This window comes from Zootoca vivipara, chromosome 4 (assembly GCF_965207765.1).
Source record: "Zootoca vivipara chromosome 4, rZooViv2.hap1.1, whole genome shotgun sequence".
Lineage (NCBI taxonomy): Eukaryota > Metazoa > Chordata > Lepidosauria > Squamata > Lacertidae > Zootoca > Zootoca vivipara.
The window spans coordinates 29,628,035-29,642,964 of record NC_142587.1 but is presented as its reverse complement, the minus strand read 5'-3'; the positions used below and the strand labels follow the sequence as shown (position 1 = coordinate 29,642,964).

Here is a 14,930-nt window from a genome sequence, read left to right as displayed (position 1 = left end):
ATAATGACTATCCCAGTTATCTATCAAATGAAATGCATGTCACAACATATCTTGCGTTACCTTGAGATAATCAGTATCTCCAGCTGTGTCAGGAGTTTGATGGCATGCTTACAATATGCAAGTGTGAAGTGCTTTGCTACCAAAAGTTACAGAAATTACATGTTTTTAATACTTACTTTAATGCTTGTGTTTTATTATATTGCAGTTTTCATTTCATAGAATTCAAATTGTAATGCAATATAAATAATTAAATAAGCAATTGAAATGCAGTTAAAAACAAATCCACAAGAGACGCCATGAACAGTGTTTGAAATTCTCTAGGCATGTTTTGCTACTGGTGCGGGTCCAATTGCGACCACGTTGAGATTTCTTGGCGCCAAGGTTGGCAACCACAGTTTAAAAACCTCAGCCTTAGTCCATAATGAATACCATTTCCACTGTATGTGTTTCTCCTTCTTGCATACTGGGACAAGTGAATTGTTGTAAGAGCAAGTTGCCGTCAAGCAATGTAGCCTAAGTCAGCCCTGTACAGGACCTAGTTTGGCCCACAAGACAGTTTTCTGCAAACCATGCCCACTTGCCCACCTGTCCTCACATGTGACTTAAGGAATTTATGAGGGTAGAACATGAATTTAACAGGAAATGGGATCATTATACTCAACTGGCTTGTTTGACATTAGAAATATACAGAGAAGAGACACTGAGACCACTTATATCAGCCTGAAAGGAGAGAAGAAGGAGTGATACAGCAGAAAGTTTGAAGTAACTCATAGGCACCTTCATCATGTGAGAGAGATGCAGGCTAGGATTTTGCCTTCTGGAATATAGCGATTTTGTATGCAGTCAAGGCTTCCATTGTCCTCACTCATAGTTTGTGTTACCAGTTCAGTTCATTACAACTGCATCAACAATAAACTCTCGCTTAGTTTTCCACAATTGCTTCCTACCCTCTGTGTTATGTAGCCATTGGATGGGATAAACTAGTCAATATTGGGAGTTCTCCTGGTTCCTTCTAGAAGTCATGATCAGATTGGTAGAGGTCTGGGTGGAGCTTGCTTTTGTCTCAGATCAAGAAGGGTCAAAGGGCAGATGCCTAAAGAGAGGGTGAATGTTGGTTTGGGGTGGAGGAGGGCCAGTCTAAATCTGGGGTAGTAGATCAGCGGTCATCTAAATCAGGATTAGCCCTCCAGGTCTTGTTTGACTGCAGATCTCATAATCCCTGTGAAATATACTCTGAGTCGAGAGTGAATTTCATTGCTCTTTATTCAGCTTGTAGTAGCAATAGAGGAAGAAGAGAAGAATGGCTCTTTCCCCAAAAACGTCTGCTTATATACATTATTTACACAATGGGCCTTGCGTGATTGGCTACTTCAGGGCTGCACCTGTGGGCCAATCAGGTTGTGGATTGACTTTGGCCAGCAGCCTGATTGGCTGCTCCTGTAGGCCAATCAGGTTGCGTATTGACTCCTTCAGGCCAGTCAGGTTGCTGATTCACTTCTACCTGGAGCTGGATTGGGTGGCTCCTGCAGACCAATCAGACTGCTGCATTCTGGATCCTATTGTTCTAGGATTCAGCTCAGTACATAACACATTGACTATGCTAGGTAGGGTCAATGGAGTTGAACAAAATCTGGAAGACACTATGTTGGCTGCCCTTGATCCAAATAACTGTTCCACGTCACTGATACTTCTCTAGGTATTATTACTACTCTCAGTGTTTTCACCTGATGGGGATATGGCAGTTGCTTATTAGTGAAAGGTGCTTTTTGGTAGTGGCATCCAGTTATCAATTGCCCTCCGAAGAAAACTGCCTGCTGACTGCTCAGATGTTCTTTCGGTGCCAGGCAAGCACGTTTTTATTTCCCCAGGCATTTCAACTCTTCCTGAACCCTTACGAAACCTGCTTTTGCTCGTATGCTCCCCCAGTCTTTGATCTGGAGCTTAATTTTAAGCATGTATCACATTGTATTATATTATTCATTTTACTGTTTTCATCCTCTAAGCCTTCCTGAGAACAACTATAACAGTTATAGGGTGGCACATAAATAAATTTTCTCTTTTCTTCTCCTTTTCATAATCCAAACTTCATATTGGCTTTTCTTTTTGCAGTATAGTGAGACCTTACATTGCATCAGTTATCTCCAATAAACTATACAAACTAGCTCCAACAGTCTGTATTATATCTACAAATCATCACTACTGATGATTCAGAGAAAGTGTACAGAAATCTACAGGGCAGTTGTGGGAGTTATTCATGTCATGTCAACTGCTTTCAGCTTCAAGCAGTTATTTTAAGACGGGTGCCCTTTGTATGTACAAAGTGCCACATTATAATTTTATTAACCTAGCAACAGAAGTTAATATCAATCCACAGCCCACTGGCAATGTCTCTTGCATTGTTATACACCAGAGTTAACCGAAACAAAAGCACCTAGCTGTGCATTTTCATACAGTTTTTAAGAGAACTCTAAAAATCACTTCCCGTTTTTATTCTGCTGCTGCTGCTCGCTACCAAATTGCCAGCCACCATTTTCCATGAGACTTTTCACTGCAGATCCACATGAAATGCATTACTGGTGGGTGTAAACTTTCAGCCAAACCCCTCTTGGGCGATTTACAGTGTGGCAATTGTTCTAGAAACCAAGAACCCAGCAGCACCCAATTATGAAAATCAAACGGGATAAGATAGGGTGAAGACAGATGTAATATTAAGGAGAGAGAGGGAGAGCTCACAGCAGGTTCTTCAGTGTAACCACCTTCTGCTCCATTTCACAATTAAAATGGGAGGCATACCTATCAGTGAACCTAGCGCTGTTATAGCTGTCAGCCTTGCCCTTCTCCCATGCTTCAAGTGGGTTACTGCTTTTTTGTATTTTTTTGAAGCACCACAAATACTTTTATCTATTCTTTTGTAGATTTCTCTTTTTTTTAAGGAAAATGGAAAACCTTTTTTTTAATGCAAAGCTATTCTGAGGATTTATGAGGAGTTATTTTGGTGAAACCATGGCTGCTAGCCAATTAGCTCCATCCACAGCCAGCTCCTGCTGCAAACTTGCAGAACCATTTAAAAATTACTTTATTTGAGGAAAGGTTCATTTTTTTAATTGAGCACAGTGAGTTCATTTCCAAATTGGCTCTACTGCTCTCAAAATGTTGTGACTGCTTGCACATGAATAGGTGGCAAAATGAAGGTTTTGTCAATGTATTGGAGATTGTTTGAATCTACTATACTTGGGCTCGGTAGTGTAAATTATCTTAATAATCCAGATGGTCTTGCCTGTGGCTGCAGAATAGTTCAGGTATCTGAGTCCCCCATTTTTATTTAACTAAATAATGGTGGCTTCCAGCATGGGGATGTTCCTCTTTGGCTCTGCATCCAGTGTGTTTCCACTACTGGTTTGGGAAGCAGTGTACACACAACATTAGTCGCAATCCATACCTATCCTGTTTTCTATGCTGTAGTTTGATAGGAAATACTGTGTTTTGATGCAACCCCCTCCCCCCCCCCGCCAGTTTCAAACTGAATAGAGAAAAAGCTGCGTTTTGAGCAGGTAATGTGTAGACAGCCTTGGAAAATAGCCATGTATGCACCTAATGCTAAGCAGGGTTGTTCTCTTGAATTTGGTCATGGTTATTTCGTCATGCCCAGAAAATGCTGTAATCCTAATGCGTAGTTGATCCCATGCCCACAATTCAGTTTATTTGGGTTTGCCTCTTTCATAAGGTAGGGCAGAATGAAAAGATATGCATTGTTTTACCAGCAAGTGGAGCGTCAGAAGACAACCAGGAACCTGCAGGACCCACATAGAATCATAGAGTTGGAAGAGACCACAAGGGCCATCCAGTCCAACCCCCTGCCAAGCAGGAAACACCATCAAAGCATTCCTGACAGATGGCTGTCAAGCCTCTGCTTAAAGACCTCCAAAGAAGGAGACTCCACCACACTCCTTGGCAGCAAATTCCACTGCCGAACAGCTCTTACTGTCAGGAAGTTCTTCCTAATGTTTAGGTGGAATTTTCTTTCTTGTAGTTTGAATCCGTTGCTCCGTGTCCGCTTCTCTGGAGCAGCACATTCTGAACATGGAAAGTCCTCCATTTACCAAACTTTGCCCGTAAAATTTTCTCAGCAGTTAACACATGCTTGCTTTTATTTGTTTGTTTATTTTAAATCAGAACACCAGGTGCCACTTGTATTACAAGCTCATGAATGTATGGAGCACATTCAACCTTTATAAAGCCGTCTATGACATATCTTTGTATGGTCCTTCAGTTAACTGCAGTCAGCTGAGAAAGAGAGATGACTGTAAGCAGACCATTACAATCGCATCATCAATTTATCACATGGAACAGTGTTGCCGAAGTGACCTACTTTTTCCTGTTTTGCGTTCAGAAGGCTAATCCTGTTTACCATTGCTGGGAGGAGGGAATGGGCACACACCAAAGAGTTCTTTTGAGTTGTGCAGATGGCAGTCTTAACTGATGAATGTTTGTTTAAATTTGTTCTCTCCCTTTTTTTCCTATACTGTATGTAAAGTTTAGCACAGAGGGTTATCTCAGATGGCTGAAGCAACCCATTTGTACAGGGCTTGTTTGCAGCAGAAGTATCTGTTCATAGATTTTGCACTATAACTTTGTTTGAGAGAGAGTTCCCAAAACTATTGGGCAGGAAGGCGTAACTAAGCAGACAACTTCTTCTTCTTAACTCAGGGCTTAATTTTGCATCACTGATAAGGGATAGGCAGTAGCTTGATTTGCTACTGAAAAATATTCAGGGAGAGTGCAGTGGTCATTTAATAGTTCAAAACAATAGCAGTTCTGGTGGATGTATTTATTGTGTTTTTAATATGCTATTGGGAGCCGCCCAGAGTAGCTGGGGAAACCCAGCCAGATGGGCAAAATAATAATAATAATAATAATAATAATAATAATAATAATAGTTTTAATTCCAGGCTGGTTTAAACACTGTTTCTGGCTTGTCTTAGGGCTTATCTACACTTACGCTGCTTCCCCCACTCTGCTTTTTATTGGTCAATTGGAGCAAAAGGCAATTCTGGTTTCCCCCCAGATTGCCATTTATTCTGATTTAACACTAAAGAGCAGCTTTTCCTGGGGAAATGAGTGGACCAAAGGGGAAACCCCTTAGAGCATTGCCTAGGTGGTGCAGGTAGATCAGAAAACTGCTCAATCACGTTCGTGGTTTCTAGGCACGGGGCAAGCGGAAGTGTCGACAAGTCATTAGTTGTACTTGAGAGAGATTTGAACACTTTTTCTTTAATTAGATAAGCTTGTTTCAAGCACACTTGAGTCTTTCACTGCCAGTTTTGGGAAGCCAAGTCTCCCCAGCATCTCACCTTAAGTTAACCAGGAGCTTGTTCTTCCCTGGTGCCCTGGCCTCACTCCTGCTGTGTTGCAAGCAGCTTTTGTGTTGGTGCCCTTGAGAAGAAGCCAGCTGATTGGGAATGCTTCAATATGCCGGTGTGGAGTCCCTCTGCACCCTGTTCAGTTGCAGAGGATTGCAGTCCAAATGTTGGCCAAAACAAGCAGAAAGAATGATGAATCATAGAGCCACTGGCTTAAAATACATTTAGGTGTCGTGATGAATTAAGTGAAGCAACAATGATTCTGTTTGAAACCTAACCTTTCTGGAAATCTAGTGGAAACATGTGCTAAAGCTACCCTGAATTCTTTCAACAGGAAAAGCTGCTTAGAGAATCTAATGGATGAGGATGAAAAAGACAGGGCAAAGAGGTGAGTACCCTCTACCCTCTTCATCTCCTTTTCCTTCAATACCGAGAATTGTCAGCTTCATGAGAGCCTAATTTTAATGCATAACAAAGCTATTTTACTCTCTCTCTCTCTCTCTCTCTCTCTCTCTCTCTCTCTCTCTCTCTCTCTCTCGTTTGACCAAGCTAAGGAGAAAATAAAGCCTGGCGCAACATGAAAAACAGCTGAATCTCAAAACAGGCAATTCTTCTTGCCATTCTTTAAAAACACAGGGCCATGGAAAGCCCTTCCCATGTCAAATGCTGCACTTGGTTGCCTTAAGAGAGACTAGAATCTGAAGTGAAACAGACACCCGCGGGCAATGTTCATGCTTCACGTGTAACACATCTTTCTAGTACTTTAAAAGCACCTACAAGAACCAACAAAGGAAAATGTTAAAAGGCAGGTTATTGGTGTCTTAATTACCTGAAAAACAGTACAGGGTAAATGGGATGCAGGTGCTTATTTTAAAACAGATTAAACTACCTTCCCTGCAATAGACTACGTCAGGCACTGCAGAATCGAGAAAGCAATCCTGGCCGTGAACAGCGGACAGGAACAGAGCTGTGGATCCACCACTGTATCTTAAATCCCCACTGCTTGTGCCAGGCAGAATGGAACACCACCAGCAGTAGCCTTTGCTCTGTGGCACTCTTGGCAGGTGCAGGGGGGGGCACACTCCTGGTCGCAGAGCCTGGTAAAGGAAGGGGAACCTCCACCTCTTCCTAACCCCTTTCAAGAGTACAGATGTAAGGGGTTAGGAGTGTTCTGCAGTACTAGCCATTGGCCATGACAAATCTGAATCAGAACTAAATACACGTAAAGGGATGCCACGCCGCGAATAACAGTGTCTATTTAGATCTCTGTGTCTCCCTTACAGTTCAATGCTATTTTGTCCAGGGTCTTTTTTTCTGTTCCTATTGGCCACCAGAGCAAAACGGGTGGCTTTGTGAGTCGCTGAAGTGTTTACATTTCTAAGAAGCCAGGGAGTGGGCAGAGGAGGAGTGGTGGAGGCCGCCTCCCCAGCTTGACCCTTCCAAGGAGGAGGAAGAGGAAGACAGTTTAGATTTGCAACAAGGGTTTGAGGGAGGTCACAGCTCAGAGGCAGATGAGGGGGAAAGCTGGGAAATCGTGGGAGAGCGAGAGCAGCTGGCTGACATGTTGTCATTAGAAAGCATTCCAGACCGACCATCTCCCAGAACCTGGAGAGCCTTGAAAGTAGGAGAGCAAAGAGCTCAAAGACAGAGGGCACTTATCAGCACCCGTAGGAGAGACAATGCGATTGACAAATGAGGAAGTGGGAGAGATCGGGTGTGTGTGTAAAGATTTATTTGGGACAACACCATTATCCAAGGGGCTGGGCTTTATAGCTTCTCTCTGTAACTACTGAATAAAAAGCAAACGGTACGAAACATTTCCTTGTCTTTGTACGTTCCTGGGCAACTGGCCAGGAGTTGCTGGCAGCAGTCTGACACAATTGGGCCTTCTCTGCTGGGGAGAGACATCTTTCCTGTATGGGCGGTAGGGTGAGAAATTGCCTCCTGTGTATAGTGGGCAATGTAGTAAATAGTGCAAGATGTCTTAGGATTGTTCTGTAAAAAAAGGAGCAGTCAAAAAATCAAACATCATACAGCATCGTCATACTTAACATTTGTATAGCACTTTTTTTGGGGGGGGGTGTCAATACACTGCATTTGCATTATATAAGTGTGGGCCTTTCAACCCTCCTGTTATGTAAGTCAGCATTATTGCCTCCCACCTGCAAAATAGTGAAATACTGGATGTGCCCTTAGTATTTCCTCCAGTCTTTCCAACAGGTAGAGACAAAACTTATTGGAGGGCATCTAATATTTTAATGGGGATTGAGTTCTAAGCCCTAGGTGGGAGACAGGAGAAGGCTGGGGCTGCTCTAGCATAAAGGTTTTCAGAAAGTTGCTTACAGCAACAACACACAACAGCCAAGACAAACGTAATAAGTATTGTTTAAGAGGTGATTAATTTCTTCTGAGGAGAAAATTTGGTGAGCTCTTCTGTATTGAAGGAAAACGCGTTGGAATGTTATACTAGGTAAAATAACTACGTTCTGGTCAGGGACAGACCAGAGGAGGAAATTAAAAGCTAGGGACACAGAAAATGCTCTCTGTATCAGGGGGACATTACATATTTCATATTGTGCCTGAAACTGGCACAAGTATCCGTTATTACATGCTGGTACAACAACACCACCACTGAAAATCCTGATTGCTATCATCTCATTTGGGGTGCCCGAGGAAGTGTAAAAGATTGTTGAAATGAAAGGCTATAATAACTCAGATCTGACTGGCATCTAGAGTTTCACAGCAGCTGTTAGCTAGTAGTTTTCTCTCTCTTCCTGGATACTTTCTTGTTTTTTGTGAAAACAGGAGATTAATTGGCTTATACAGAGCCTTAGATTGCATCTGGTTTAGTTTCCACCATGATGCTTTTCTTTAATGAAAGAATTTCTAGTCTGGCCACTATTTGATTTAGCATCATCTCTTTTTTAGTTTCTTTGCTCCCTGCAGCTTTCCTCTACTAATATAGGTCATGCTATTCTTCTGCTTAGATCAACTGTCTTTTTTCTAATCTATGTGTTTTCAAGACACAGAAACCCACTATTCTGTATGAAAACAAGCGTGTGCTAGATAATGTGTGGAATATGGGGTGAAAAAGTGCATTCCTTTAGAGTTGACAAGCAAGATTGGGCATAAATGATACAACTAGATACAGGAACTTGAATTCAGCTTCCTTTATTCATGCTTATTATTAACACATGAACTCGAGCCTTTTCCTTTCTCTTGTAGTAATCAAATGAACTAAAAACACCCATTTGCCATTTTTTCTTACTGGAAATACTTTTTTGTGCAGGACAGCACACCCTATCTTGTCGAATCCTGACAAGACAGAAGTACTGTTTTGGGGGAACGGGGCGGGCGGGTGAAGTACAGACCTCACCTAACACTCCCACGTTTAAAAAGTGGTATGAGGTTTGATTGTGTTAGCCACTGAATGTGGTGGTCGAGCAACTTTGGCAATAATATTATTCAGTGTAAATCTAGTGGTGTAGCATCCAAATTTGTAGAGCAATCCAAGCTATAGGAAGCCAGTATAATTTATGCTGGGGTAAATTATGCCAGTGTAATTTATTCTTTCCGAGCTCTGTTCAGGAGGGGGGCTATCAACAGTAGATCTAGCCTAAGCCTGGCAGACGGAAAACAGGTCTTTAAAATAGAGTTTGACTTGTGCCACTCTTTTTGCCAGTGGGTTGCTATGTCATGTAACAGCTGAACAGAGTTTGGAACAGGAATGGTCTCCTCCTGCCACCCCTCTTTTTCGGAACTTGCTTCAAGCTGAGCTGGCTGAGGATGGAGAACCTAGACCAGTGTACATGTGGTTGAGATGGGCAAAGCAACACGGAACCAGGCAGAGGGCCTTCTCGGTAGTGGTGCCCACCCTGTGGAACGCCCTTTCATCGGAGGTCAAGGAGATAAACAACTACCTGACATTTAGAAAACACCTAAAGGCAGCCCTGTTTAGGGAAGTTTTTAATCTGTGATATTTTAATGTATTTTGGTATTTGTTGGAAGCCGCCCAGAGTGGCGGGGGAAACCCAGCCAGATGGGCGGGGTATAAATAATAATAATAATAATAATAATAATAATAATAATATAAAATTACACAAACAAGAACTCTTGTTTTATGTCAGCTTTCTTTGCTTTTCTTAGTGATGCACCGTAATGAGAAATAATTTTAAATAATCACGCTTGTTTGTGTGTGTCTATTAACAGTTTTCTCCTGTTTGTAGGGCTTCACGTAACAAGTCTGAGAAGAAGAGGCGTGACCAGTTCAATATCCTTATCAAGGAGCTCAGCTCAATGCTTCCAGGAAACACCCGCAAAATGGACAAAACTACAGTACTTGAAAAAGTCATTGGCTTTCTTCAGAAACACAAAGGTAGGTAACACAGCCATGCCCACTTATTCATCCAATTACTGTCCTGGGTAATGGTGAGGCTTCTTGAAACAGTCAAAATTTCATGGTTGAAGTTTTCCAAGATAGATGACCAATGACATCTGTTTCTGAAATTATATAGTTCCTCCAATGGCCTCCAATTATATACAGTATATAGTTCTTTTCCACAGGCTTACAACCATCTAGAACTATTAACAGAAGTCATGTTTTGGTTTTTTTGCCTAAGAAAGTTCCAGTTTGCCCCCCTCCCCCCGGATAACGTTATGGTAGATATATAACAGAAATATTTTCTTTTGTTTAGAATTCTCGACACAAACAGAGATTTGTAACACTCAGCAGGAGTGGAAGCCTTCCTTTCTCAGCAACGAAGAATTCACCCAGCTGATGTTAGAGGTGAAAAACTCAATTTTTGCAAAGTTGTGAACGTGTGTGTTCCTCCAATGTAAACTGTGGCTACAGGCCTGCAAGCCAGATAATTTTCACTTGCAGTTCTGTGGAGCTCAGCAAGAGAGGAGAGGGAATCAAAACCACAGCTTATTGCTTGTGATTACTTGCCCATTGCAAAAATGTTCCCATGTTTCATTGCTTGATTGCCTTCCTGGCTTTCATATTAGGCAAGCAAACACAAGCTGGCTGTTGCAAAATTATTATTTTTAATAGTTAAAATTTTGTTTTAATGTTGTGTACATACAACTCTGAACCAACCTGGGATCTTCTGGTGAAGGATGGATAATGATAATAATAATAGGCAACCCCACTAACTGGAAAGCAAGTGTACTGTAGGGAAAAATTCAAAAGCAGCTTACCTGGTGAAGTGTTGTAGTGTCACTGCTGCTTACTAAGAAAGAGAGGTTGAGGTACAAGGATGTAGAGAGGTCAGTGACCAAAGGAAGCAGTAGACACTACTCTGACCTCCTTGCCGCCTTGCCCCTTTCCCTCCCGGTAAGCAGCAGTGAGCTCACTACCTCATCCGATCTAATTTAATGTCAAAAATGAAAAATTCAAAGTTTGGAAAGCTATACCGCATGCTTACTGGCATTCAGTGTACTTTATATTTTCACTAGTGTCATTGAGCCCGTTAAATAAATGGGCGCTAGAACATATGTGAGAGGAGCGGCGGGGCCGCGGCCTTCCCTCCCTCTCTGCGCTCGGCCGTGGGGCGTGCCGGGAACGCAAGTAAACAAACTTGCTCTCCCGTCGTGCCCCGCAGCCGAGCGCAGAGAGGGAGGGAAGGCCGCGGCCCCGTCGCTCCTCTCACGGGCCAGGGAGGGTTGTGAGGAGGAGGTGGAGGAGGAGGAGGCGGACCAAGATGGAGCTCCCGCTACGAAAAAGCCAGGATTTCGAGGGGTCTGTCGGTGGGAGGAGGAAGAAGAAGAGGATGGGGGGAAGTATGGAGGATGGGGGGAGGGAGAAGCTTGAGCGGATCCGGCTGCCGCTGCCTGGTGCTTCATTTGGCCGCCGCCGCCATCTTGTCTGTCTCTCTCTTGCTCTCTTGCGCTCCAAGTATCTCTGCATTCCAAGTCCCAACGGCTGCCCGTGGGGCACATGCGCAGTAGCGCAAACCCAGGGACACAGGGACTGGATGCAGAGACACTTGGACTTTATTATATAGGATACGAGGAAGAGAAGAAACATTTTCAATGTAGCATGCACGCAACGATTTTGTGTTCCAAAATGCCTAACACATTAGACTAGTCTTCTTATAATCGACATCCCGTTAATAAATTGAGGTGGTGGGTTCTGTTACAGATTCACATAGATCCCACATTTTCAACGGGTCCAGTCTAAGCCTGGCAATCTGGATACAACCCAGTAGTGTTTTAAAATCAAAATATCTGAAAGCCTATTGTTAAATACAGAGTAGATGTTCAGAGAATGTCTTTTCCAGGCCTGGGATGCCTCAGGGAAAATCCTGTTGAGGCATTCTCCCAGTGCCTTCCATACAATACTGTTTATTTGCTTGCTTGCTTGTTTAATTTCTATCTTCCCTTTATCTGAGAATCACAGGGCAGTTTGCAATATAACAACACAAAAATAACAAATAAAAGCAATATCCCCCCCCCCCAGTATAAAAGGCCATAGATGGATCAATTAGCCAGAGACCTGGTTGAAGAGGAATGTTTTTGCCTGGTGCCTAAAGATATGTAACGAAGATATGAGCCTCCCTGGGCATTCCACAAGCAGGGAGCTACTGTAGAAGAGGCCCATTCTTGTGTTGCTGCCCTCCAAACCTCTTGCGGAGGAAGCACATGAAGAAGGGCCTCAACTGACGATCATAGGGTCTGGGTCAGTTTCCGAGCACAATTCAAAGTGTTGGTGCTGACCTTTAAAGCCGTAAATGGCCTCGGTCCAGTATACCTGAAGGAGCGTCTCCACCTCCATCATTCTGCCCGGACACTGAGGTCCAGCACCGAGGGCCTTCTGGCGGTTCCCTCGTTGCGAGAAGCCAAGTTGCAGGGAGCTAGGCAGAGGGCCTTCTCGGTGGTGGCGCCTGCCCTGTGGAACGCCCTCCCAATAGATGTCAAAGAAAAAAACAACTACCAGACTTTTAGAAGACATCTGAAGGCAGCCCTGTTTAGGAGGCTTTTAATGTTTAATAGATTATTGTGTTTTATTTTTCTGTTGGAAGCCACCAAGAGTGGCTGGAGAAACCCAGCCAGATGGGTGGGGTATAAATAATAAATTATTATTATTATTATTATTATTATTATTATTATTATTATTATTATTAGGGGAGAGGCAGTTCTTGAGATACTGCAGTCCTGAGCCAGTCTTTTTTGTGTGGTCTACATATGAAATGCTAGTGAAATTATAAAACTGAATGTTCCATCCTGGGGTATGAGTGTACTAATAGCAGTGAACTGAATTGCCTTGAATTTAAAACCAGGTAGTATACATTTCATATTGGTTTCTCTTACGATGATATTATTAGTTGCTAACGTTTTCTGGAATTGCTCTTCTGTGTTTAAGAAAATTTTCTCCAACACTATGTTTGTTTGGCAAAAAGAAAAGAAAAGAAAAGAAAAGAAAAAGGCTTCACCTTCTGAATTTCTGCTTGGCTCACAGCTTGCCTCACAGCTGTACCCAGTTTGCTTTTGTACAAACGAGGCAGTTTCAGCAGAGTTTTTTGCAGAAAAGTGGGCCATCCTTCTGTTGCACGAACTGTTTGCAAACAGAAGTAAAAATAGTGACATGTTTGGATACATTGACCAGATTCTTCCATAAAAATCCTAATGAGAACCCATCTGCAAAATGTATAATGTATTAAAGATAAATAAACCATTTACTCAAACAAATCTCCACTGTAACGAGCTCAAGACAGCTATCTCTGGAGGATTCTTTCTTCTCAAGATTTAAATATTTCAAGAGTAGAAAAATGTGTTATAGCCAAATGTGGACCCTGAGCTTAATTAATGTAGCTGTCAAAGGCATCTCACCTTCAGTTCTGGGAGAAGTGAGCATTTACGGCTGCAAAGAAAAACTTGGAAAAAAGTGATACAAAAGAAGAAAGGTGTTGACTGTCCTGCTGGGTGGCTGAGGAAGGAGCCCTAAGTTGTTACATAGATTTTTTTGGTTATAGTCAATTAGGGAATGAGTAAATGATGTAATGAAGCACTCTTTAGCTCTATTGAGGAGCTCTACAAATGCAGGCAGTCACTTTTGTTGTTGTTGTTTAGTCGTTTAGTCGTGTCCGACTCTTCGTGACCCCATGGACCATAGCACGCCAGGCACTCCTGTCTTCCACTGCCTCCCGTAGTTTGGTCAAACTCATGTTCGTAGCTTCGAGAACACAGGCAGTCACTTACAGTCCAGGTAAAGGTAAAGGGACCCCTGACCACTACGTCCAGTTGTGACCGACTCTGGGGTTGCGGCGCTCATCACGCTTTATTGGCCGAGGGAGCCGGCGTACAGCTTCCAGGTCACGTGGCCAGCATGACAAAGCCACTTCTGCCGAGCCAGAGCAGCGCACGGAAACACCGTTTACCTTCCCGCTGGAGCAGTACCTATTTATCTACTTGCACTTTGACGTGCTTTCGAACTGCTAGGTTGGCAGGAGCTGGGACCGAGCAACGGGAGCTCACCCCGTCACGGGGATTCGAACCACCTACCTACTGATCGGCAAGCCCTAGGCTCAGTGGTTTAACCCACAGTGCCACTCGCGCCCCGTGTCCAGAGGCTGCATCAAAGTAAGAGATGTTTGGTAGTGAAATTTGCTACCAAGGAGTGTGGTGGAGTCTCCTTCTTTGGAGGTCTTTAAGCAGAGGCTTGACAGGCATATGTCAAGAATGCTTTGATGGTGTTTCCTGCTTGGCAGGGGGTTGGACTGGATGGCCCTTGTGGTCTCTTCCAACTCTATGATTCTATGAGTCTATGAAATTAATTTCTTGGGCCACTTTTCTGCATCCCACAGATTCTGACTGGAATTGATTGTTTATATATATATTTAAAGTTAAGGGTTTAGTTGTGGTAGTGGCAGAAGCAGTTTTAAAATGCAAAATAATAATAATCTGGGAACACAGAGGCAAGGAAAAAAGAGGAGAGAATGATAAAGCTACCAGTGATCAAATTTCAATTGGTTCTTAGTATGAATAGCACCCTTTCCCATAACTTTTCTTCAACATATTTCTTTTCTTTTCTTGAGAGTCAAGTGTGTCGCTGTGCAACCAGACATACCAACTCTGTTTGTAGCAGCTTCAAGTGCTGAAGGGCAATTTAACCCAGGCTCTTAGGAGACAAAACAAATCCAGTCTGATCTCCCGAGAGCTTCCATGGAGCTACAAAGTTGAAATAAGGAAATACTGTATTCTGTGTAAAAGCATTCAGCTGAAAGTGTGAACCCCCAGTTTTCACCTAAAGACACTCCCACCCATACTATTTCTTATTCTTTCCACCAGGCATTAGATGGATTTGTAATAGCTGTTACAACAGATGGAAGCATTGTGTATGTTTCTGACAGTATCACACCTCTTCTTGGACATTTACCTGTGAGTAGCTCTTGTGATTCCATATTGAGGATCTCTGAATGAGGGTTCCTCGCACGCAACAAAGGGGTCTGGCTGTGAGTACAGCTAATATAAAATCCTGGAACTGCATGCCTGATGTAACAAAGGAGCCCTCCTGAGTGCCATGGGATTGTCAGGCCAAAATGCACTGCATGGTTTTGTAGATTTGCATTT

General features: G+C 43.0%; 1 protein-coding gene across 3 annotated transcripts in view; it reads left to right on the top strand.

The window, feature by feature from the left end:
* The window catches only part of NPAS2 (neuronal PAS domain protein 2), a 66,818-nt gene that overhangs the window by 16,041 nt on the left and 35,847 nt on the right, over positions 1 to 14,930 (top strand). For all 3 annotated transcript variants that reach the window (XM_035116145.3, XM_035116141.3, XM_035116142.3), the window contains exons 2-5: positions 5,695 to 5,748; positions 9,587 to 9,735; positions 10,055 to 10,146; positions 14,649 to 14,738. In XM_035116145.3, coding sequence (XP_034972036.3) covers positions 5,695 to 5,748; positions 9,587 to 9,735; positions 10,055 to 10,146; positions 14,649 to 14,738 — 385 coding nt within the window. The remainder of the gene's footprint in view (positions 1 to 5,694; positions 5,749 to 9,586; positions 9,736 to 10,054; positions 10,147 to 14,648; positions 14,739 to 14,930) is intronic.